General features: G+C 43.8%; 1 protein-coding gene across 4 annotated transcripts in view; it reads right to left on the bottom strand.

The window, feature by feature from the left end:
- The window catches only part of LOC149322348 (protein sidekick-2), a 418,672-nt gene extending 395,110 nt beyond the window's left edge, over positions 1-23,562 (bottom strand). For all 4 annotated transcript variants that reach the window (XM_089540122.1, XM_089540139.1, XM_089540131.1 and 1 more), the window contains exon 1: positions 22,437-23,562. In XM_089540122.1, the coding sequence (XP_089396248.1) occupies positions 22,437-22,518 (82 nt within the window). In that variant the 5' untranslated portion in view covers positions 22,519-23,562. The remainder of the gene's footprint in view (positions 1-22,436) is intronic.
- Between the last annotated feature and the right edge of the window lie 3,510 nt (positions 23,563-27,072).

Raw genomic sequence — 27,072 nt, 5'->3', positions numbered from 1 at the left:
CTGCCAAGTATCTCAAGGAGAAATCAGCAGATAAGTTAGGGAGCACTGGATATAGGACTATGGTTAAGAGAAAGACTGCATGAGACAAACATTCAACTCCCTCCCATTTGTCCTCATGGAAATGAAGAAGTATTTTGATGCCTCAGTTACTTACACAAGACATAGATTACACCCATTTTGTGAAACCACAAAATTCCAGATTATCTTTACTAATGTGAGACCAGTATGCCTTCAATAACTTTTTATCTCAGTCTAGAATTTAGTCATGACAACTCCTCTCCTCCGCAGTTCCAATAGCCGCATATTTGGCTCCAGCAGCTCAATTTGTAATTTTGTAACAAACCTTTTAATTACCATGTAAAACTAAGTATCATGAGGTGGTCTCCCCCTCCCCCCAAATATTGATAATATATGTTGTGTTTACATATACTGTACTGTGTACACATTGCAAATGTATGGTTACATGCAGATTCCACAGAGAAGTTATAACACCACCAAAAAAGATAGACATATAGTTTTCACTGGCAAAATAAATAAATGAATGAGATTAGATAGATGGATAGGTGGATGATAGGCAGACAGAAGGAAGATATAAAGCTTCTTGTAGATGAGACCTTGTCCATCTTGGCCTGAGCTAAGCTTTTGAAACTCCATGGAGATTCCTTTAGAGATGGGATATGTGGTCCAAATGCATACAAACAGTTCTTTCTTTCTCCACGCTCCACACTGTGAGTGTTCAGCAGAGCTACTTGCTGACTCTAAACAAAAAGCTAACATGACATAAAACATAGGCAGAAAGTGAAGATTCATGCAATGAATGATGCAGAAGGAAAGCTCTTGGAGTGGAAGGAACTGCATCTAAGTTGGCTGAAGGACAAGGCTTCCAGACACCACACTTGTTCTAATTAAGTGCGATCAAGAGCTGCTAATGTCATCCTTTCTTTTGGGCTACAGTCTCCAGTCATCTGACTGATTCTTCCAGATGCAGCATAAAATATCCAAATTCTCTCTCTGTCACCCACCAACTCTGGCCAAGGAAAGGGAACAAGATTTCCAGGGAAGATAAAGGAATAAAATAGCAATAGTAGCTACATTACTCTACCACTGCATACTGAACTAAGCAGTCTCTAAACAGTTTACAAAATGTAAGCTAATTACTCTGAACAAGCTGGGTATTCATTTTAGTGACCTCCAAAGGATGCCAGGCTGAGTTGACCCTAGAGCCCTGGCTGGGATTGAACTCACAGCCTTGTGGCCATGAGTGAGTGGCTGCCGTACCGGCATTTAACCACTTCGCCATCAGGGCTCCCTTAAAAACAAAACACATAGAAACCATCAATTTTGTTTCACCTCCAGCATACCACAGGCCAGAGAGTAAGCACCAAGCTTCGATTTTTTTCTTATCCGAAGCCTGACTTTGCCTCCAGCAGCACAACTCTGCTGTCAGTGGCATTTGTTTCCCCTCCAGCACTCATGGGTTTTCCTTAAACGTCCCCTGTCCAAAACCTGACTGTGTCTGACCCTGTTTAGCTTCAAAGGGAGCTCTGACAGAAGCTGGAAATAACCAAGTCCCGCTTTTTTAAAAAAAGAATCCTGAATTCTCCTATTAAATATAACTCAGGAGGTCCATCAATATTGATGGGGCTGTTGTCACTACTTGCTGCCAAACTGGAACTGCTCTGAGCCACATTTTTATATCTATATCACAGAATCATAGCATTGGAAGAGACCACAAGGACCATCCAGTCCAACCCTCTGCCATGCAGGAATACACAATTAAAGCACCCCCGACAGATGGCCATCCAACCTCTGGTTAAAAAACTCCAAAGAAGGAGCCTCTATCACACTCCGAGGGTGTGTGTTCATCTCTATGTAAATATTCACACGCACACACACACTCCTACTCATAAACACCCCAAGAACACACTTCTTCCTCTTAATACTATTTTTATATTTGTAAAGCGCAGGCATGCAAGTTGCTCCTCTCCATCTCCAGCTCCTGTTTCAGCATTGCCTGAAAAACACACACTCAAGAGTCCTTTCCTAAGCATGCAAAGCTTTCAATCAGTCAGTCAAAAGGCTTTTCAGTCAGGTGACTGTCTTGCTTATGATCTTTTGATCTGCTGAATTAATCTATTAGTCTAATGAACTAATTAGTCAATGGAAACAGATTTTATCACACATCTAAATTCAAGTAACATAAAGACCCTTTAACCAAGAAAATTGCATTCTAAAGACCGAGAAGTGAGAATATTTTATTTTATAGGAAGCTCTCAACATCTTGGCTGCTATCAGAGATGTAGCTATTGGGGGGGGGGGGGGGAGGTGCAAGATGGAGGCTTTCCTCCCTCAATAAGAATCCTGTCCTGTGTCAATGAAATTTTCCTTCATTCCCCAAATTTTCAGCATTGCTGTAACTTAAATCTTCAATTGAGCATCTTGAAATAGAGTTTAAGCATGCAGAGAAAAGGGCAAAGGCACCGAGGGAATGCAAACCCTAGCAAATGTAAGAGTTCTAGGTGCAAATGATTTTCAGTGTCTCACTCTCTGCAATGCTAGATATTTGAGAACTGAAGGAAAATTTCAGGGTGGGGGATGTGTAAGAATGAGCTCTACCTCTGGCTGCAGTCAAGGGCCAGCCCAAGGTATTTGGATACATAGGGGCAAGCAGCAAATGAGGGGATGTGGGCTGCCCTGACTCATCCACCCATATTGAGGGAGGGAAGTACAGTCGTCCCTCCTAAATTGCAGATCTGGGATCTGCTCCGCGCCCTCGAATTACCTGCGGTGGGGCGACCTCCACTGTTTCCAAAGGCGTGGAATTGAATATGGCTTGAATATGCACGAGCCTCTGTTTTCGCCAGGGTGTGTGTCTGGAATGGATCCCCCACAAAAAGGGAGGGCTAACTGTATTCTAGGCAAGTCTTATTTGAGCATAAGTCTTTTAAAAAATCCTACTTATTTCCCTCCCTGGCAGTTATAGTGTGAGGATAGCAATTTAGGTAACTTTCTGGCTCTGAAAGGGGCAGTCCATTTAGCCCCTAAGAATTTGTTGCCCTTTCAGAATGTTCCATATCTATCTCCTGAGGGGGCAGCCTTGTTTTGCCTATAATCCAGTAATGCAATCCTAGTCACACAAGAAAGAGACAGAATGGGGAAAAGACTGAGTCTTCACTGGCTAGCTGTGGAAAGGGAAAGCATGCTTCATCTGCTGTATCTGGCAATATATGTACAATGTTTTGGACTGTGGCCTATGCAGATATGGACCAATAGCTGAGGCTATCCTCATAATCAGATTCTGACTAGAGCTCATATTTCATTTGCAGTCATCACATTGATTAGTTATAATTAATGTTATAGGCACAATATTCATGTTTGTGCACACAGAGCAAGACAGAAAGGCAGACAATATAATGTGCATATATAATTTCTTGTCCTCAATATATGTGCTATAATAAAATGATTTTAAAACTGCAGAATTGCACACAGGTATGAGCACAAATGGTCTTGCTTTCTTTTCTTTCCCACTTTGAGTGATTTTTATGTTAAGCAGGCAATACAGATAACTTTTTGCCCTTTCTTTCCCAAACAAACATTCAAGGATTACTTATACACAGTAAGATATATACAAAGTGGGACACACAATACCATAAAAATCTTTGCCAGGCAAAGTCCATGTCTTTGTTGAAGCTGTAATCCTAACAATTATAGGGGCTCTCAGGCAATTCATGATCCATGCAGCATTTGGCAAATTCAAAAGCAACCTTGCAATCACTTCAATAAGTGCTTGACACATAATTATTCAATATAGTTATCCCATCTTTGCTCTAATTCATTTCTAGTTTGCGATGGAACATTGTATTTCAAAGGAGCTACAAACTGGATGTGTCCTGAAGCTATTGCCCCCATTTCACCCAATGCCACAATGCTATATTAGATTCACTTATCTCATACTCACAAACATGTGGATTGTTTCCCATCATGTCTAGTTTGTCCCAAAGGCTTAAAGTTAATGCACAATGGCATGCCAATTGCTTAGAACACGATTTGGCCATGACACTCACTGGTTGAACTTGGGCAAATTGTTATTCATATGGCTATTATGAGGCTAAAAAAGGAAATGAATAAGAATCCGCAGATTCAGAAATTCAGCAGCATCTTTTGGCTATGGTGAAATTTTTCGTATCTCCTCATCCTGGTTTCAGATTAACATGGTTTGTAAACTATCAGTCCGCATGTAACAACAGTACAGCATTTTGAATCCTTTTGAAAAAATAAGAGGGAATTACGCTATAATAGAGGTAATGATAGTGGAGGAACTTGGTCTAACCATCTCCTAGTCACAACATTTGAGGAAGACACCTACTATTCTCGGGCCTACCCCTGTAAGATAAAGAACACGGCAACCCCAAAGGTACAGATGACTGTATCAGAGATAGCAGGGGTACAGGAAACAAAATTGGTGAAGAAGGCAAGTTAAAAAATGGAACGTAAAAGTATTAATCCAAGACTGGAGGGAGAAGAAAGAAAATACTACTAATTAGCAGCCTGCAGTATGGATAGACTTAATTTGCAGAAGCATATATTAGATGAAGCTATCAAGGCAAGCTATTCAAACTGAAATTGCTCCCAGGTCAGATTGTGGACGTGTTTTTATATGTTATGAACTAGATAGAATTTTTGGCTTAGCTAAATTCATTTTATTTCCAAGTACAATCTATGCATTGCTCTCTTAGCAGCCCTTCCAATTCCTAATCTCAGATTGTATCCAAGGTTTGAAATGTGCATATACATACATATCCAGAAAAAGAACATGGATGTTCTTCTAACCCCTTGCAAACTCCCCCTAGGATTTTGAAGATAATACATCAGTTTTCCCCACCTGTACTGAAGGGCACAAAGGAGACAGCTAAGGATTAGACATCTCATCAGCTGCATCCTCTTTTTTCCAACCTATCTGCTGTAACAAGGACTCCCTCCCTTTATAGCCTGCCTGCTGTGCCAAACGTGCCAAGTTTCAACAGCAGCACCATCTTGCCTCCAGCTGAGCAGAGACTGCCAGAACATCCTAATCCCCATAATTAAGGGAGGAGAAACATTTGACCCTTTTAAGCATTGGCCTTTTCCAGCTGTTCAGTGATGAGACAGACTCCTGGTGTACAAGGGGAGGAGCCACAACAGCCAAGAGAGATCTGGGACAGTGAAATCAGAGGGTACTAGCAAGTAAACAAAGGCACCCTTCACAGCCAGAACATCAATTACTGGGTTACAGAGGATAAAAACAACTACAGGCATTGCAATTCCCCATTATGTTTACTCAAGAAACCTAGCTGATCTAACTACTGGGGCAATAAATCAATGGATAACTAATAATGCAATCACTACAGACAGTGGTGGATGGTCCCTCCAAAAAGAGAAGCTATACATGGTTCCCAAACCCAGTAAACCTATTAAGCTCATCCTGCCACATCTTCCATTGGCTCCTACCACCAAAAGCCTTCAGCCCGTGGAGGTTCCTAGTAATATGCCACTGAATGGGACTAGGGAATCTGTCCCTATGTACAGCAGCATTTGGTGGCCACTGTTGGGGTCAAACAAGACAAGCAGTGTAATCATACTTTTAGAAATAGCAATATAACTTACTTTTCTATATCACTTTATAGTGCTAAGCACTCTCTAAGCAATTTACAATATGTTAGCCAATTGGCCCCAACAACCTGCGTACTCCAGTCAGCTCTCCTTATCCATGGATTTTTTTATCCATAGATTGAAGCATTCATGGTTTGAAAATACTGGAACCTCCTGCCATGCAGGAACTCACAATCAAAGTACACCTGACAGATGGCCATCCAGACTGTTTTAAAACCTTCAAAGAAGGAAACTCCACCATGTTCTAAGGCAGGTCTTATTGTCAGGACGTTCTTCCTAATGTTGAGGTGTAATCTCTTTTCCTCTACTTTGAATCCATTGCTCAGTGTCCTAGTCTCTAGAGCAGCAGAAAACAAGCTTGCTCCATCTTCAATATGACACCCTTTCAAATATTTAAACATGGCTATCGTGTCACCGCTTAACTTTTGCTTTTATACTCCATGGATAAATCAGAGGGTTAAATACTGCATCCTAATTACACCTTAGTAACTCTGAGCATGATGTAAAAGAGGCTTTTGCATTCACATTATTTCAAATTCTGTGTTAAAACATTCTGAGGGAGTTTTAGTCTGACTCCAAAGGTAGCTAAAATTCAATGTACTGTATATATTTAGCAGAGCTTCTCCCAGAATGTAAAACTTCTGTTTTGAGCAGGAGACAGCAAGTTTGGATACTCATCTATTTAAAAGAAAAGCAAACAAAACATAACCTTTCATACTTAACCTTAAAAATCAACCTTCCTATTCAAATGAACAAACAGCCGCTAGCATGCCAAGGAAAAATATCCTTCTCCCTGACATTCTATTTTTCCTAAGTACCAGGAGGTTTCTTTCTTTTTCTTTGTGGGAGCATTCAAACACAGTTTCTCCTCTCCTTGAAGCCTGAAGTAGCACAGCCTGAGATAAGCTTTAGTATTTGATTTTGCAGAATGTATAAGCTGGTTCTTAAGTCAAAGAATCAGTGATTTGCTTTATTGCCATTAAAACATTACATCCACAGGGGAAGGAAGTGGGTGAGAGGAGGCTGAGCTCAATCTCTTTAAATGCATACTTATATGCTGCTCCAAAACACACTAAGTTAGGCCTATTTACTAAATACTAAGAACTCAGCTGGAAAAAGGCCAGGCCAAAACATTTTGTGGACCAAGGTAAAATTCAAAATGGCACACTCTTCCTCTATTGTACATACTGAGGCTGACTCAAATGGCAGTTGACTCTTACCTCTCTGCTGGCAATGGGAAAGCAAACCCAAGGGATACAAGGCAGGCTGCACAACACATGTAGCCCCATCCTCCTGAACCTCACTTGTGTTTGTCTTTCAGGAATTGCAGTCTGATGCAGCTGCTTCACTCTGTCTAATGGCAGGGTGGGCTCTTAATATCACAAGCCAAAAAAATAATCCTCACTTGAACAAAGAGTATGAAGGATGTACCTCTGTCATAAGAAAAGGATGTTGCTAGGAACCTTTTATACTAAGGAGGCCCTAGCAATGATTCCAAATGGTGTTCATCTGGACTCATTCCCCAATTTAATATTCCTCCTCACTCTTGCCTATTCCAGTCTCATTACATATGGAGGAGGGAGGGAGGGAAAGAATTCAACTAGTAACAGGGAAATGGATGGAGAGAGGGGGGTGGAAGAGAAAAAGTGGTTCTGACAAGGTGGGTCAAACCCCATCAGCAGATTGTTGGAGCCTGCAATGAGTGATGCTTTGCATAGAATCATAGAGTTGGAAGAGACCGCAAGGGCCATCCAGGAAATCCAAATCAAAGCATCCCCAACGTAACCCCTGTATATCCCAGCACGACTTCTGCAAAAGAACAAGGTTCTTCTGGCGGATCCTTGTAATAATGAAGGCAAAGCAAGATCTGCCACTTCTGTTCTTCAAAGAGGTTTTGTCTTCATCTTCCCATTACAAAAACACACATATCAAAGCTAAAACCAACTTATTCTATCAGAATACACCAAAGCCAGGAGGAAAGTTCCCTCCAAGCAGTGAACTGATTTTTATTTTATTTTATTTACAGATACTAGTTGGAGAACAGAGTTGCAGCTTTACCCAGGTAGTCAAACCGGATGCTCTTGGTGGTCTCCTGTGGATGTCAATCTGCCTTTCTGGAGCTGATGGCAAATAACAGGGCTGGGTGAACAACAAAGGATGTTTGTTTGCCCAGTGCTGTCTCCAAGCTGCTGCCTTCAGTGGCTACAAGCCAAGGAAGAGGTTTAATGCTTGCTATGGCTGTTGGGAGAACACAAACCGATACACGAAAAGAGATCAGAGTACGTTGGTCCCAGAGCTGCTTCTCAAGGTTACACAGACAATTGTTGTACATTACCACACACATGAGCAGCCCTTGAGGCCAGCCGCTGTGCTGGGTCTCAGCTCCCCAGCAGAGTCATTAACAGCCTGCATTACGGCAAATAATATTTCCTTCCTTTATGATTATCGCATCATCAAAATTTCAGGGCCACACCAGGCCACTAATGGTTTCCTAAGAAGCATCAAATTTTAATCTCCTCCTTTCCAGCCACCCCTCCTCTGCAACCTGCTCAGCCACAAGCCACTTTTCATCCTCAGCTATTCCACATAAAGCCAGTAACTAATGCACCAAACCAATTTTAAGTATGAGGGAAAGCAGTTGCTAGCCAGACAACCGAGGAAAGAACAGAAGCAGGGAATAGAGCCACTTCTTTTGAAAAGCAGGCCATATACTGACCAAAAAGAACCCAAATGCTGTCCACAGACATGTCTATGTCCTTCTGTTCCAAGTCCTTCAGCAACTAGTACTTAGAGACATACTGTCTCTGAGCATGGAGGTATCATTGAGGTATCCTAGTTCATATAAACTAATCTGTTGTTTGTTATGTGCCTTCAGCTCAACTCCAATTTGTGGCAAGCCTATCCTAAGGTTTTCTTGGCAAGATTTATTCAGAGGTTTACCATTGCCTTCTTGTAAGGCTGAGAGACTTGTCCAATGTCACTTGGTGGGCTTCCACAGTACAGCAAATGGTCAAACCTTGGTCTCTCAGAGTCCTAGCCCAATACACATCACTAAACCATACTGGCCCTCAACATAGACCAATGCACCTCCATAGACTAGTCTAGCTCTGGAGTGGAGAACATGTAGCCTGCAGGTGACATGTGTCCCCTGCTTGTTTTTGCACTACCACCCCATCCATATTTTAAATTTTTTTTGGAGTCTCAAAAAAATTAATGATGTTGCTCTTCTTGAAACAAGGCCTCAGAGTAGCAGCTTCTGTTGTTACTGCTGCTTTCTCTTTTTCTTCTTGGAAACTATCACTTTCAGTTTTCAGCTTTTTGGTACAGTGAATATACCCCACATTGGGTTCAGAGTAAAAATAAATAAATAAATAATAAGCAAACAATTAATAAAAATTAGCCTCAAGATTTGCCAAAATTTGTCTATCCCTTGTCTAATCTCTATTTAAAGCAAGATAAAGAACATCTAGGCCTGTTACAGACAGACAAAATAAAGCTGCTTCGAGTCACAGTGGAGGTATGGTGTTTCAATGATGCATACGTCCTAAGAGTCCAGAAGCCACACCAAAGCCACGCTCCAGTCCTTACCATCCAGTCCTTTCTCCTCACCATACATGTTCTAAAACTTTTGTTAGGGATAACTCTCATTACGGATAATGCTATGAAACCTTTTTTTTTTCTTAACAAAAAATCTCTAAACAAATTAGACTTTCATCCAATGCAAGAGGCTCCAGTCACTTATTTTTCTACTTGACCCGTTTGTATTTTTAACAGCTCTGGCATTTCTAAGATGGAACATTACTAGTGGTGCAACTTCACCAGAGAAGATACATCTATGGGAGAAAGCCCCTCTCTTCTGCATAAGCATAACTTTAAGGCCACACTCCTCAAAGAAGGAACTTGGCTTTCCCAAGGAAGCAAGGGCTGCTCCTGGGGTTAAAACAATATCCGAGGTCTTTACTTATACAGGGCTCTTCCTTCCTTCCTTAGGGTCATCTACATCAAACAATTATTTGGTCTGTTTCAGATCCAGGGAAATAATCATGACTCAACAGAGCGATATAGCAGCCCAAAAAGACAATGCAATTTGTCAACAGGGTGTTTAATGTCCAGATGTAGCCTGCTGCCATACTGCAGAATGCGGTTTGACACCTCTTTAACTGTCATGGCTCCATACTATAGATTTATTTTGCCACCAGAGCTCTCTAACAGAGAAGGTTAAATATCTCACAAAACTACAAATCCCAGAATTCTACAGCATTGGACCATGGGAATTAAAGCAGTGTCAAACTGCATTAATTCTACAGTGTAGATGCAGCCTAAGAGACTACTACTATAGTACTACTGCATTGCGCTTAGGTCAGACTTCATCTGCCATCTGTAATACAGCGTCCAGTTCTGGGCACTACAGTTCATGGAGGATATTGGGAAGCTGGAAAATGTGCAGAGGAAGGTGACTAAGAGAGTAAAAGTTCTGGAAACCAAGCCTTGAGGAACATCTTACGGAACTGTATATGTTTTGCTCAGATAAGGAAAACATAAAGGTAATATATAGCCATGTTTAAATATTTGAAGAGGTGTCATGCATGTGCAAGATGGAGCAAGCTTGTTTAGGATTCAAACCAATAGAATCAAATTAAAATAAAAAGGATTGCACTTAAGCAATAAGGAAGAATTTCCTGATGGTTTGTCGTCATTACCTGCTGTCAAGTCAACTTTGACTTATGGTGGCCCTACGTATGAGAGACCTCCAAGTCACCTTGTTTTGAGCAGCCCAGCTCAGGTCTTGTAGACTGAGGGTAGTAGCTTCCTTTATTCAGTCTATCCACCTGTAATGTGGCCTTCCTCTTTTTTCTGACAGGAGGAGCTGCTTAATAGTGGAACAGACTGCCTCAGTGGGTGGTGGACTCTCCTTCTTTGCCTATTCCTGCATGTCACAGCATTTGTACTAGATTAACCTTGCAATCCCTTCCAACTCCTATCATTCTAAGGTGCTACCACTCTTCTAATGGCTATGTAGTGAAGATGGAATTGGTGAACAAATCGTAAACACAGCTGTCCTAATGCCATCCCTCAGGATTTCCAAGTACAACAATAAGGAGCTGCAAGAGCAGAACTAGGACAGGCCATTCCAAGGCCAAAGGACTCCCAAACCAGTGATCACAATATCGCACCAGTGCAGTGCAAAAGGGATAAGAATGGCTGATTTCTACAGCAAGACTAAACCAGTAGGCCAACGCTGATGGAAAGGTGACACAATATTTTGAAAGTTTATAGGTGTAGAGCACAGCTGGAGAGATGATAGCTGTCCAGTTGCTGGTGATCTATACCTCCCATCATACTGAATTGTCAGCCAAGCTAGCAGGGGTTAATGAAAGCTACAGTCCTATAACATATGGAAGGGCAACTCCCCCCAGCCCTGGGGTACGGGAAATCTAATCTGATACTCTCCCTCTTTCAAGATTGTCTCACCTGCTAGGCAGCAGCACACAGCTTATGGAGGTTTTCCAACAGAGGCCCAGCTCCTGAGGTGCCAGCAGCTCTGTGACATATTACCTTCGTGATAAACATTGCATTCCATTGTGGATAATTAGCAATTGGCTCTAATCAATAAGTTATTTTTGGTGCAGGTAATTAATAATTGTGTGGTGCAGCTCTAAAGTAATTAAAATTTCAGTGCTCTTTCCCTGATGGGCATTTTGTTTTTTTTATATAAACAGCTACAGGTGGTAACTTTTTTTATTTCTTTGCAAGATATTAGAGCAAGATCTCTCTCTCTCTCTCTCTCTCTCTCTCTCTCTCTCTCTCTCTCTCTCATTCTCTTGTCCTCAGTCCTTCTCTTTGCTTCTAAAGCTCTTATCGATCAGCCTTTCTTTAGCTGACTGAGTCGATCATGCAACAAAAGACGGATGTTGGCTCAGATCTTTGTAAGTAGATGCCAGGCTATTGTACCCCCTCAGCTTCCAAAATGGAGACCCATCCACTTCTGAAAAGACCTCCCCCAACTGGAACCAGGCAATACAAATCAGACAAAGCAAAAAGAACAGAAGTGGCAAAGAATGATAATGTGGTATTTACTAGATGTGGCATTTACTTTTCATCAACATCATGGGGGTGGGAAGATAAAGAGTGCAACATTACACTTTTGAAGCATCAGTAATATACTACATATTTCCATTAATTAAATGTATGATTACCCAAAGTCTCATTCTAAGGTCTATTCTTTTTACCATCATAATATAATACCATCACTCACTCTACCCCTCAAATACTTGGTCAAAAATCTACACAGATTGGATCTTGCTGACTTCTATTTTGTCATGCTGGAATATTTAAACTTCAGTCACTGAATTTCTGTGGCTGAATTGCAAAGACAATGATATGAAGAGATGGTCAGTGTAGGAAGTTCAAAAGATGGCCTGAACTCATCCCAGTCAGACGTTTATACTTTAGGCATTTCATCAGCTTAATTTTTAAAAAAAAGTTTAAAGAAACAGAAAGCCTCAAATCAAATACATACAGTACAAAAAGATTTCTCATAGTTACAGGCTTGAAACATTTATACTGTGTTATGTCACAGGCTAATGAGAATTTTGGGGGAGAGTTAATTATCAGTTCAAGAGCAACCTAAGCATATTATTTATCAACATTTTCTGTTTGCTTCCTTTCATACATTATAGAGAGGCAAACTTGGGTCTGTACACACTCAGTAGGAAACTTCAGCCAATCACTGACAACAGTACCTACATGAAACACATCTCTGTTGCATTCATACTTAACTTTTTAACCTAAAAATGGATTGTGCAATATGACTCTCAAGCTGTTTTTACTGGGTGGGTGGGTGGGGGGGGGGAGATGCATAAAAGACACATAGCCACAACTGTGAAGAAGATAGGCCTACATGTGTGTGGAGAAGAGCAAGAAAGATAAGAAAATTAAAAACTAGGGGCTTGAGTGAGATGTAAACAAACTGACCAGTACAGCAACAGTTCTCGGCTACATATAACAACATTATGAAGACCAGCAACAGGCCAATACATAGAAATTGCTTATTTTGCCAGAACCAAAAATTGAACTTAACTGCTGGAGTGATGCCACAAGAATAGTTATGGGGAGAAATTATTCAAGAGAACAGGATTTTGAAAAAACCCTCCCACCGTTTTCAAAAAAAGTTACATGGGCGCGGGACAGACCACCTGAAAGGACTGTCTGCTGGTGGCCTAATTTCCTCCTGAGGGAAGCCACAGCTGCCAAACTGTGTGGCTTCTCTCCTCAGGAAAAAGAACGCTGGGTCGATGTAACTGGTGCACTCGTTATGTAAGTGCCATGTGGCGACGTACAGATGCCGCACAGCGCTTATGTAACAATGGTGGTGACAATGTACAGGAGGCACCGCCATTGTTATGGCACTGAACTATGTTAGGGTTAGGGACTGTGCGGTTGCTGCATGGTCCCTAACCCTAAAATCAGTGCCAGCATGGTGCATTTGCGTGGTCTATACCACACCCTAGATGGGCTTAAGTTTTCCCTTCAAAGAAGGATCCACTGTACCTGGTTTTCCTACAAGTAAAATGTGAACATGAAAGCTGCCTGGCTCTTCACTTTCATGTCTCTTTTGACCTCATCAAAAATGTTGATCATCTGTATCCCGTAAGGCTGAAAACTTAGAGCTTGTCTACACTGGCCAAAAATACTGGACTCACATTGTTTCTGGTGCAGTGAATTCTCACTACACAGTGAATCAGCTTCTTTAAGCTGTTAATGTGCCTTAACAGAAAATGCTGTTTACCCACTGCATTGGCCTGCTGGCCCATCCCCTCAGTGTTGCTGTCACTGTAACTGTGGCCTTGCTGGTCTGGCAACTCCCTGCAAGTGCCAAGTTGTCACCATCACTTCTGCTGAGGTCAGAATGGGGCACACTGCCATGTGATCAACAAGGAAGGGGGCGCTCTACCCCATCCTTGTTGATTGAATGGGTACCCCATTCTAACCTCATCTGAAGTCTATCAGGAAATGTTTGGCTCACACTGTGTTAACCCGGGGCAGCTTAAGGGTGCCAGTGTAGACATGTCATTCGTTATACCACAATGAGCTCAGAATCAGTTACTACAAACTGGCTGTGTACTCACAACCTAATTCAGATAATCACTTATTGTTCCAACTGCCTGTTCAACAGAGCAGCCCTGTGTCCAGCTCAATCTAGTGCTCTGCCCCCACCCCAGCTCATCAATACCATAATTGATTTTCTAGCTTGTTGCAACTAGAATTACACATCCAATACACATTTGCATGCATAGTTCCTCATCCATAAATGGGTAAGTGCATAGAATTTCCACTACTAAACCACTGAGAACCTTAGTAATCCCTTATGATGAGAAGAAGTGCTGGTGTGAGAGCTTTGGTGTCAGTAAAAGAAGCAGGTCCTGTTTGAAATACAGTATGGCTCACTCCTATTTTGAGAAAATAAAGGTTCAAATGACAGAAAATCTGGACTGTCACCAATCTCCATCTACCCTTTATTCCCTAGCAACATCAACTACTGTATAATCTTGCAAGATAGACTAAAAAAACTACTAGCCTAGAACCCTTTCAGCAACACCTCTGCCCACCCAGGGTGCATCTAAACTGTTGAAAGAATGTTACTTTACACCCCTTTAACTGTTATGGCTCCATCTTACAGAATCTTGGGATGTGTGGTTTTGTGAGGCACCAGCACTCTTTGGCAGAATAGTCTAAGGACCTTGTAAAATTAGAAATCCCATGATTCCATAAGATGGAACTTCAGCACTTAAAGTGGTGTCAAACTGGTGCCAAAGTAAGCTATGGTACATCAACAGAAAAGGCCGATGGAGGCAAGAGAGAATGCAAGTCTCCTTTAAACTACCTTTGATTGTTGTTTGGCAAAGTCACATTTATAAATCTGGCCTAGTAAAACAGTGCTTCCTGGGCAATTCGTTGTGGGTAATCAGCATTTCCCCCAATATGCTGGGCCTGGGAACCAGTAAAATGTTTGTGCCAATTGTCTACAGCAGTTTCTTTCCTGGAATCTCTCCTTGGACTGACTGCCAATGGCTTTCAGATCACTATCAGTCCAGAGACCACTACTTTGAATAGCACTGAATGTGATAGTATCATGTCATATTTTTTTTCTGGAAATACTAGGGGAAATACAATGGGGAGCATGGATTGGCAGTACCTATCTGTCTTGAATAATCCCCAATTAATGTCCTAAATTCAAAAACATAATGGGAAAATTGTGATAATTATAATTGAGCAGAGGCCTCTCAACAGGAGTAACCCTTGAAAGTTTTCCATCCATTTTTGTTATATTTTAATGGTAAGGAATATAATAAGAAACAACATTACACAACAGTAAAAAATGCATGTTTCAGTCAACATTATATATAAAAATCAAATGGAGCATCTTAGGCCTATCCTTCTACTGGCCAATGCACAAATGCTTCAATGAAACAAACATTTCTGTCTTTGAGACCAAGATAAGAGAGGTGGGATCTTACAAAATAAACCAGAAAAAGTTCATAACACAGGTGTAATAGCTTCTGATGCCTGAGAGCAAACACAACGCTGGGGAGCCCAGGAGACAGAAATTGGGAGGCAAGGAGAAGGAGGACTCAGCCAGTGCAAGTGAATCAATCAAAGAGACCATCACAGTTTCTGACACAGGGACCCTTCTGGATAATATACTGCAAGTTTATCTGTTATGTTCTGGACTTAATTACTGAGAAATTATAGCCTAGGTGCACAGAAAAGGCAGCGTTAAGAGCCAGGGGCACTGAGAAGGCTTTGGCTTTGTCAGCTACTGGAAAGAATGGCTATAAATTCTGAGCAGACAGAGAGGACACTGTGGTATGTGCCTTGGATATTATAAACCCTAGGGGAAAACCACAGGCTCTCTCACTGCCACAAAGTCAGATTCAGTATCCAGTCTTTTCATACATGTGATGCCCCTCTACACCCAGAAATAAAGACTAGATTCTATGGGACAGTGCAGTGACATAGCTTGAAACACAACAAGATGGATTAAGGAATAGATATACCATTGCCCAACTAAAGAGTGTTACTCCCTCTCCTCAGATGGAGCCTTTGCTACCCCCCCCCCCCCTTATTCTAAGAAGCAACAGAACAGTAGACCAGGCATTTTTTCTAATTCCCACCGCTGCATTACTGGGAATGGACTACATTCCTACACTGGCCACTGAATTGCTTTACATTACGGGGCATATGTGTTTATTGCTCTTCTCACGTTTTCCCAACCCATCCCTTTAAAGGAAGGCTTTCTCTCACACTGCATTAGTGACAGGTGTGGTACAGAAGCTGTCCTGACCTATCTGTCATTAAAAGTAACTACAATTCAGACACTTATTAACACACAACTCCCTTGACAGACTTTACATACCTCCTGGAGGGGGCAGTATACACAAACAATGGGCACGAGATTATTCCTATTGAAGATCTAATATTCCTAGAGAAGATATGGCCTTCCTCCAGACCAGGGAGTCAGGAAGTTGCTGGAGGTTGCATGTAATTCTTGGGTTTATCATAAAATATCCAAATTATGTTCCAGACTATCTTTTAACAATTCCCAGCACCAGTTGCGACACTGTAATGAAGGCAGTTGTTACTAAGCCCTAGATAATTGTGATGTATGAATGTAGCTTGTTTCCAGTCCAAAGAATGTAAGACAAAAAAGAATCTCCCAAAGCTTTGTAGAATTCTGTGGGTGTATCTACACTGTAGAAATGATGCAGTTTAACACCACTTTAAGTACTGTAGTTCTATCCTATGGAATCCTGGGATTTGTATTTTTAAAAACTCTTTAATCTTCTCTGTCAGAGTGCTAGTGTCTCACAAAACTGCAAATCCCAGCACTCTGTAGGATGGAACCATGTCAGCAAAAGTGGCATACAACTGTATTATTTCTACAGTGTAGATGTATCCTGAATCTATTTCTAAAGTCGACTACACTGTTAAGAACAATGGTGGAAAGTAGGTCTAAATCTTACACACATGTACAAAGTTCTTTTATATGTAAAACATAAATAGTAAAATTTACCTTGTCAAATTGTTGTTTTTTTTTGGGGGGGGGGGTAGAATTATGATACACCATTAAAAAAAAAACTACCAGTATATAACAGCATTTGTTCTAAAGAAGAGATAATGAATGATTTGGGATATATGCAAAATTGCCTTATATAGAGTCAGATCATCAGTCCATCCAGCTCAGTAGTGCCTACACAGTGTCTTTCCAAGGGTCCTTCCCAGACTTACTTAGGAGTAAACCTGGGGTGTCCTGCTTGCAAAGCATGTGTGGTACCACTGAGTTCCAGTCTTCCTCAGAAGTAACTCCATTGCTGTTGTTGTATACCTTCAAGTCGTTTCTAACTTATGGTGACCCAAAGGTGAACCTGTCATGGGGCTTTCTTTAGCAAGATTTGTTCAGGGGAGATTTGCCATTGCCTGCCCTTTAGGCTGGGACCATGTGACTTGCACAAGGTCACCCAGTGGGTTTGATGGCCAATCTGGGGATCAAACCCTGGTCTCCAGAGTTGTAGTCCACCTTGGCAAGTGTGACTGGCAAGTCACATGCTCTCAGCCTCAGCAAAAGGGAATGGCAAACCTCCTCTGAACAAATCTTGCTGAGAAAACCCCATGATAGGTTTGCCTTAAGACTGCCATAAGTCAGGAACAACTTGAAGGCACATAACAACAACAACAACAACATTTTATTGAAAACAAAGGTAGACAGACCATATGCACATACTTGTGGTAGTGCACTGCATTTCAGGCTGTGGTTTATGTTCCAGCATGTGAAAGGAAACATCGGAGTCTGTCTGATACCAGCTGATTATCCAGTTAGTCAAGTATAGTCACCACTGGCTGGAGTTTTCCACCGTTTCAAGAAAAAGGTTTTCCCCATGACCTGCTACCAGATCTCTTTGAAAGTGAAGATGTATTTGTCATGTAGGGATGCTAATTAATTAATTAATCAGAAACAATGTCTGAAATTGCTCCTGTTCTTTAAATCATTAAATGAAAATTGGGCAAGAAGAGTGATAAGAATTATAACCAGTTAATTTATATGTGTTCAGCTGTTATGACAGCAAGAAGGAGCAGTGTTTAAGGGATTGTTTGTCTTTTTTAAATGCTGGCAGCCTTACTGTCATACAATAAGCCATCCTGTGGTGTTTCAGTGACATCGTCTATATATTTATGGTAGCTATTAAGCATTCCTTAAATTTTTGCTTTGGTAGTGCATTACCAAACTTCAGAAAGTGCCCTAAACCTCAGAAAGTGAATGGAAGTGCCATTTGAACAGTTCCCTCATGATATTTCAAAACCTGACCCTCACTTCCACAACAGTTCCAGTATACACATCCCATAGAGGCTAGGAGGTAAAATGAGCAAACATGCACAAGACACTTAGAAATTCTCCCCATGAATGCACAACATGCTCTTAACCAGAGCTCAGTGGGAAGTTAACAATTCATGCAGAATTATTATTGCATGAAGAGTCATCACAGAGGATGCCAGCACCATGAGGATAATGTGAGGCCTCCAAATGACTGCTTGAGATACCTTTTCATACCCTGAAAGTCTGCTATAAAAATAAAGCACCCACCCACCCACCCTTTCCTTCTCCTCATAAGAAATCCCTCCTCTTGCCCTTTCACGTAGCATACAGTTTCCTGGAGCCGACACTGGCCAGTGCAACCAAATCAATGCACTCTGCCTAAAGAGGGAGTCTATTTATGTATCTCATTCAGATAATAGAAGTGGCTGAAAATAGTCTGCACAGCACATAAGCATCCTGGAGGCAATTAGCTTATCGCAGGGTCCTGCACTGGCTTGTGGCACTAGCCGACCGTGGGCTGTCACGGAAGGGTACTTTCCAATGACCTTTTTTGCAATGGCAAAACTCTTCATTTGACTCACATTACTAGGTTTTACACAGCTAGGTCCCAACAGCTCTGTGGAGTGTGTGTGCAAGCATGTGTGCAGGAAAACGGATGGGAGAATATTAAGTGCGGTGGAAATCTTAGGACTCAAGCAACCAGTGGCTAAACCAACTTAACCCACAAAGCTCTTAAAGGATGTTTAGCTAGAGGAGGTATTCCAGTTCAACACTGAGAGATGGCGAGTCTTAAGTGTAACATCACAATGCAGTGATTCAGGGGAATATGTGCAGAGGTTTTGCCTTCTAGCTATGCAGAGATGATTGTGCTGCAACTGCAAATGCCACCATCCCATTATATGTATTCAGAGTTCGGCTGGCCCACTCCCACAATGGTTTGCTTAAAGGTAAGCATAACCTAAGTGGCTAGACACTCTTTGGATTGCCTCCCACCAAATTCCTTGAGCTTCACATCCTCTCCAGTTTGAACTGAGCTTTGCTATCACACACCTGGCAACCTTGGGAGAAAATAAATCAAACTCGACACTGGAAACTGCCTATGTGTCTCTTCTCCTGTTCTCCCCTCATTTCCCAAGCAACAGTCATAAGCCTCTGTCGGCTGAGCCAGCCAGTACTCCTGCCTATAAACTCTAGATCTTAACCCCCTCCTGGCCCTATTGGTGCTTGGCAAGTCAAGAAATAGAAAATAAAGAGAGAGGAAGGTGATTCAGTGAGATATATGTGCACTACAAATCCTGGGGGGGGGGGGGGGGCACATTGCTCCAGTCATTTACAGTGGCTGTTTGGATAACTATGCAAATATTGTTTCAGCCCATGGAAGAAAAGTTTCAAAACTTTTAAGGACCCCAACCAAGACTCTTGGTAAAAGAATAAAAGAAAGGAGAGAAACTGTGTGTGTATGTCTGTGGGGAGAGTAGCCTCAGATGCCTGGGATCAGATATAGAAACAGATCTGCCCAAAGGTGCCACAAACCAAATTGTACAGTAACAGAATGAAATTCAGCAGAGTCCTTCCTGTCTCCTCCGTAACTCTTTCTCTCCCTCACCCCTATCCTCTATGCAAAGGGATCTTGTAGCACCTTTAAGGCTAACTGTGCCAAAGAAGTTGTAGCGTAAGCCCTGTTTAAATATTGAGGAAGGAGCAAGCTTTTTTTCCTGCTGCTCCAGAGAACAAAACCTGGAACAATGGATGCAAGCTACAGCAAAAGAGATTCCACTTCAACATTAGGAGGAACTTCCTGACAGTAAGGGCTGTTTGACAGTGGAACACAGCCTTCCTCGGAGTGTAGTGGAGTCTCCTTCCTTGGAGGTCTTCAAACGGAGGCTGGATGGCCATCTGTCGGGGATGCTTTGAGAGTTCCTGCATGGCAGAATGGGGTTGGACTGGATGGCCCTTGAGGTCTCTCCAACTCTATGATTCTATCCTTTTAAAGATGAGACTTGAAAGGTACCCAGGCATAAGGTGGCAGCCAGGAGGCAGACAAAAAGGAGACCTTTGCTGTCCGAATTGCTTCCAGGGGGCTTTGAGAACCAGTGAGGGAAGAGATGGACAAAGGGACCAAGCGCCCTCACCACAAAATGGAGGACCTTTCAGAAAAAAAAGAGAGCACACTACCAAGGAAAAGTTCAAAATCCTCCTAGAAATGTCAAGGCATGCCTCTTAGTCCTGCTCCAAATGGAGAACATTCTGGAGTCCCTCCTGGGGAGGAGGCTGAAATGGAGTTCAAATCCTGGGCGAGGAGATCAGTTGTAGCACCTCTGACGCCTAACCCTGCCAAAGAAGTCGGAGCATAAGCTTTCCCAGACTTGGTCTACTTCCTCAGATGGATGAGGTAGTATGAGGATGCTTGTGAGGAGGTCGTCCAAAGCTTACGCTCCAACTTCTTTGGCAAGGCTGCATCCACACTGGAGAAATAACCCGGTTTGGCCCCGCTTTAACTCCTTTGTGGCTCAAGGCTATGTAGTTCTGGGAGTTGGAGTTTGTTGTGGAACCCAAACTCCAACTCCCAGAATTCCATAGACTCAAGCGGGGCCAAAGCGGGTTATTTTTCCAGTGCGGATGCAGCCTTAATAGTGCCACACGGTCCCCTTGCTGTGTGTCAAGGCCCTCTGAGGGCCGCCATTGTCCTGCCAGGGACCTTCAGCTCTGGCCAAAGGAGGCCGACTCTCCTGAGGAGAAAGCCGGGGCCAGAAGGGAAAAGACTGAGAACACCCTCCTTTAGCTCGGTCTGAGGGCTGGGCAACACTTTTATTGTGGAAACCACTTTCTTTCTTTCTTTCTTTCTTTCTTTCTTCTCGACGTTCTGTTTAGCCTGAGGCTTCTTTTGCGCGGATAAGAGTCTGGAAAGGGTATCTGGGTTTCTCTCTCTGTCTTCTTTTTAACTCTTTCCCCCAAACAACCCTTCCCAAAGGTCCCCTTTCCCAAGTGTTGCTTGCCTCTCCCATTCTTCATATCCCAGACAGCCTCTTTGCCAGCCTGGCGTATATGTATGTGTGTATATACACAGACACACACACACCCCACACGTTGACCCACAAAAGACACCGCTCAGGCGGGTCTCTCCTTTGACAAAAACTAACGCTTGAGAGGCTTGGGAAGCTTGCCTCAGGTGTTTTGTGTGCGCGTGGGGGTTGGCCGGGGCTTGGGAAGGTTACTAGTACGTGTGTGTGTGTGTGTGTTGAGTTACTTTAGGCTCTGGCTGCAGCACTCCAGCCTTAAACAGTGTTTCCTCAGAGCGGACATTACTGAGGACGCTGAGCCGCTGCCATCATCCCCTCATAGAGTCATAGAATCACAGAGTTGGAAGGGAAGAGACCACAAGGGCCATCCAGTCCAACCCCCTTCTGCCATTCAGGAACTCTTAATCAAAGCATCCCCTGTGACAGATGGCCATCCAGCCTCTGCTTGAAGACCTCCAAGGAAGGAGACTCCACTACACTCCGAGGGTACTCTCAGGAAGTTCCTCCTAATGTTGAGCTGGAATCTCTTTTCCTGCAGCTTGCTTCCATTACTCTGGGTCCTAGTCTCTGGAGCAGCAGAAAACAAGCTTGCTCCCTCCTCAATATGACATCATTTAAACAAGGCTATCATATCACCTTTTAACCTTCTCTTCTCCAGGCTAAACATCCCCAGCTCCCTGAGTTGTTCCTCATAGGGCATGGCTTCCAGACCCTTCACCATTTTAGTTGCTCTCCTTTGGACATCTCCAGTTTCTCAACATCCTTTTTAAATTGTGGTGCCCAGAACTGGACACAATATTCCAGGTGGGGCCTGACCAGAGCAGAATACAGTGGCACTATTACTTCCGCTGTCTAGATCAAGGGAAGTAATAGTGCCACTCTATTCTGCTTTGGTCATGCCTCACCTGGAATACTGTGTCCAGTTTTAATGGACCCAACCTTGGCTAATCTAGATCAGTGTCTAGATCAGTGGTTCTCAACCTTAGGACCTCCTGGCATTTTTGGACTTCAGCTCCCTAATTGTGTGGGCAAGCCAGCTGAGACTTCTGGGAGTTGAAGTCCCAAATATTAGGAGGCCAAAGGTTGAGCAACACTGGACCTGAGGGAACTCCATCCTTGGGTCAATCTAGATCAGTGCCTACAGGCACCCAAGGCAACTTTATCCCTGGCAAACAGCCTAGAGCCTCGCTTCATCCAAGGCAACTTCAACCTTGGCCAATGTGTGTATGTGTGTTACGTTTCCCTTCAGGTCTCAAGAGGAGAAGCCGAAGAGTTCAAAACAAGAAGCATCCAGGACCATATTCTCCTCCTTTTCCCTTGCACCCCTGCTGCTGCTGCTTCTCACACTCACACTCACAGCTACACACCTACACAAAGACATAGGGATTTCATACCTTGAGCTCCGGCGCCGGGGATGCCCACAAAGGCGACGATCGCGCAGCAGAGGAGCTCCCAGGAGTTGCCCGCTCCTGCCATGCTTCCTCGGCGAAGGATGGAGGAGAACTTCGAGAGTTTGGGACTGATTTGAGAATAGATCCCCTTCTTTTCTTTTCTCTGGTTTCCGAGGAAGAGTCCGGAAGATGCTCACTTCTTCTCTCCCCCCTTCCTTTTGGGCCACCTTTTCAGCAGAGTTTTTTGGGTGAAGCAGCCGCTTCGTCCTCCCTCCGCAGGGTCGGCTCGGACCTTCTTCAGAGGGGATCGGCCACAAAGTCCAACAAGCAGGGAAGAGGGAGGGCCGAGGCCGATGCCCAGCCAGCCCTCCAGGGCATCCTCCGAGGGGTGTGTGTGTGAGAGAGAGAGAGAGAGAGACGGTGTGGTTGCGGGTCTGGAAGGCAAGAGATTGTCAGTAAATCTGTCGCCTCGCAGAGCGGAGCACAATCCTTCTCCCTTTGGATCGGGAGGCAGAAGCAGCAGCAGCAGCAGCGAGAACAACCCGGAGACTCAACAGGCTTTCTCTCTGTTGTGTGTGTGGCGGCTGTGTTTGTGGCGTCTTCCTCTGGCTCGGGTTGGGAAGGGGAGGCTCAACAGGGTGCGCGGCGGTGCCTCCGTGGCTCTTTGGAAGGAGAAGAGTTTCCTCGCAGTTGGGAGCTTCGGAGCACAAGGGACCCGGAGGCAGAGGAGGCGGCGGCGGCGGCAACAGCCCGGAGGAGACGAGTGTCTTTGTGTGTGTTTGTGAGGAGGGAGGAGAGAAGGGGAAGGGGGAGGCGATCTTTCCCTGGGGAGGATCCAGAGAGTCCAGCCTTCTCCAAAGAGGAGGGAAGAGAGCCCCCGGCCCTCCAGGCGGGGCGAAGCTGCCTCTCGGAGGGTTGCTTGGAGGGAAAAGTTTTGGGGAGGGGGCTCCGATGGGCCCCGGGTCTCCCTCCTCTCAGCCCGACAGGCCAGCCATCCCCAGCGAGGCTCAGTGGCCGAGTGCCTGGTGGCGCTCTCTGCCCAGCTGCCTCCGTGGCCTCAGCCACCAAAGGTGGGCGTGAGGGGCCTTCTCTGGGCGGTGGGGCGCCGGGGACCCAAGGCGGACGCCTTCTCCGCGCTCCGGCTGCAGGCGGACTGGGGATGAGCAGCCCCCAGCCGGAATCCGAGGCAGCCGCCAGGAGGAGGAGGAGGAGGAGGAGGAGGAGGAAGAGGGGGAGGCAGCGCCACCTGGTGGAGGCTCAGGGCCAGGCGCCCCACAGCGGGACCCGCCGTCCTCCTTTCCCCGGACCAGGCCTCCCTTTCAGCCTTCCCTCCAGGGGGAACCCCCTCAGCTCCTCCAGTTGGAGCATCGCTCAGAAGCAGGCCTTGGCATCGCTCTTTTGAGTCTTTCTAGCTTTTTTTGGTTTGGAATCCTACCTGCCTTAATATTTGAAGGGCTGGTTTTCTGCTGCTCCAGAGAACAGAACCCGGAGCAATGGATGCAAGCTCCAGGAAAAGAGATTCCACCTCAGCAGTAGGAAGAACTGTTCGACAGTGGAACACACTCCCTCAGAGTGTAGTGGGGTCTCCCTCCTTAGAGGTCTTCAAACAGAGGCTGGATAGACATCTCTCGGGGGTGCTTTGATTGGGATTTCCTGCATGGCAAAATGGGGTTGGATTGGATGTCCCTTAAGCTCTCTTCCAGGTCTATGATTCTATATTTTGCAGTGTCTTGTCCTCCTTTGCGATGAGGATATCTAGTCACCCTGAACAGGATGACTACAGAGCCTCCTTTTTCAGGACACATCCTCCATTTCACTCCGACCTGTGAGGGAGAGAATAGGCTGGCCCAGCTCTACCAGGGCTAGCCTGAAGAAGCCTGGATTCCCAGTGATTGGGCGCCATATAAATAAATCTTATTATTGTTGTTGTTGTTATTATTATTATTATTATTTCAACCTTCTGTCCAAGATGAATCCCAAAAGGTCCTCTATTTTGAGCAGGACTCAGAAGCAGGCACTGACATTTCTATATGAACGTTCTGAGCTATTGTTTTATAGCGAACTACATTTTTTTTAATGTTCTACATTTTATTTATTTATTTTACTTCAAGGATTTGTATCCCGCCTTTCTCTCAGAAGGGGATTCAAAGTGGTGCCTTCTCCTCCTTTGTGATTAGCATATCTGGTCACCTGGGAAAAAAGGAGGCTGACCAGAGCTCCTCTCTTTCCAGACCCTCCATTTCAGGTTTCTGTCCAGGGAGAATTCCAAAGGGTTCTCCATTTTGAGCATTGCTAAGAAGCATGCACTGACATTTCTATGAGTGTTTGTAGCTTTTGTTTGGTCATGTCCTACATTTTTTTCTTGGGTGTCCTTCATTTTGTGGTGCCTAGTCCTCCTTTGCAGTGAGGACATCTGTCACCTTGAACAGGTTGGACTTTTTGGCTGGCCATTGGGGTTGGGAGGCTTTTCCCCTCATCTACACACCCACACACACACACACACACACACACACACAAAATACTTGGAGAAGTCCCATCAGAAGACCTGCTTCCCCTGAAACTTTTCTGACCCTGGAGGGAACCCAATGGCATACCCTCCAACTGTCCTGATTTGGCAGAGATTGTTGTCCTTCAAGTCGTTTTCAATTTAGGACAACCCTAAGGCGAACCTATATTGAGCTTTTCTTTGGCAAGATTTGTTCAGAGGTTTGCCACTGCCATCGCCTGAGGCTCAGAGAGAGTGACGTGCCCACAGTCACCCAGTGGGTTTCATGGCTGAGCAGAGAATCGAATCCTGGTCTCCAGAGTTATAGTTGATGGACGATTTTTGCATACTCTTTTCCCCTCCTTAGATAGATAGGGATTTCCTGCATGCAAACTCCTCTCTTTCTCTATCATTCAAACTAACCATGTGACTTAGGCCGATCTCCCTTTGAGACTAACAGACACTCTCTCAAAGACTTTCAACTGAACTGTTGGTCCTCCCTCTTCCTCCTCTCTCAACTTTCTTTGGAAAGATGGTGAGACAAAGATTTCTTTTTTTATCTAAACTGTTCACTAGCTAGATTAGGATATAGCCATTATGGATGGATGGATAGATAGATAGATAGATAGATAGATAGATAGATAGATAGATAAGATTCAAGTCATTATTAAACTTTTGTTTTAAACTACAAGCTATGTGTTGTTTTTGGAGTCAGTCTCAGTTCTTAGGAAGCAAAAGCACATTTCTGCTACTCTGCTGATTTAAAGTTAGACTCTAACAGGCTTGGCTTTGACAGTTTTGACATTTAAATATTTTTGTTTCCTTACCAAAGGCCTTAGGAAACCTAGTCCAACACTCAAATCCCTATGCCAAGTGTACATCACCAAACTACAAATCTCAGGATGCTATAGGATAGAGTTATGGCAGTTAAAGTGGTGTCAAGCTGCTTTAATTCTGCAGTGTGGATACAGCCTCTGTCTCCAAAAGATAGTCAGCACCTTGGATAGTTCATTTAAGGTTTGGGTTTGAATCCAGAGCAGATTCAGAGCCCTGCTGATATAGAAGCCACCTGTCACCACTCATCAGGTGTAATGGGAAATGTAGTCTAACCTAAATGATTTGGAGGCTGGGGAAATCTGGGTTGGAACCATCTTCCTTGTCTATTTTACAGGATCTATTTATTTTACCCACCTGCAAGAAAATGCATTCCTGATTTTCCAGCCAAAAAGTCAGAAGCTGTACCTATCTGTCGAATGTCTGCCAGTCACCCCATGAATTAGCAACCCAAAAGCCTTAGAAGGGAAGCAGGGTAGTGGCAGCTCTTGGAAAAAGCTTGAGCTCATGGACCATCGGCTCTATCTTCCTTTACTTGTTCAGTGCAGGACTGAACTGTTTGCCACTGGGGCTTTTGTCCAGACCATCTGAATAGGCCTTGGTGCAAGAATACGGAAGCCTGTAGAGCATGGGTGGCCAACTTTGGATGTTTTTGAACAGTAGCTTTCTTACCGTTGGCTATGCTGGATAGGGCTGATGAAGGTTGTTGTAAAAAAAAAAACTTCTAGAGGGCTACAGTTGCCCAGCTTTGCTCTAGAGCCCCATACTGAGAGGACTAGCTCCATCTCAGAGGCTTCGCAAGATGTTGTATTCCACACAAGAGGATAAAGAAGATAGTGATTATTTTGTGGACATTCCCCATCCAAACCTCTTCCCATGTTTCAAACTGACCAGTGTTTGCAGAGCTGGAGCAATGCATTAACAATATACTTCCATTTTAGATTTCTGGACTTTATAGGGAGAGAGGTGCGCCTGTAGTTTGCCACAGCTTTGAGTTTCATTTACATCTCTTTCTTCTAGTAAGTACTTCTGCACAGAACAGAGGGCAAAAGGACACTGCATGGTGCACGGCATATTAAGCTCCCTTTTTGCATTGTTCATTAACATAGACCTCATCTACATTGCAGAAAAATGCAGTCTGACATTGCTTTAACTGCTGTGGCTCAGTGCTATGGAATTCTGAGAGTGGTAGTTTTGTGAGATATTTAGCCTTCTCTCTCAGAGAAGGTGCCAGAAAAATCTACAAATCCCAGGATTCCATAAGATGGAGCCATGGCAGTTAAAGCAGTATCAAACTGCATTATCTCTGCAGTGCAGATG

Source organism: Sceloporus occidentalis, unplaced genomic scaffold (genome assembly GCF_023333645.1).
Source record: "Sceloporus occidentalis isolate IW3139 unplaced genomic scaffold, rSceOcc1.0.p SCAF_1, whole genome shotgun sequence".
Lineage (NCBI taxonomy): Eukaryota > Metazoa > Chordata > Lepidosauria > Squamata > Phrynosomatidae > Sceloporus > Sceloporus occidentalis.
The sequence above is the reverse complement of the archived record's forward strand: the minus strand, read 5'-3'. Positions and strand labels throughout refer to the sequence as shown.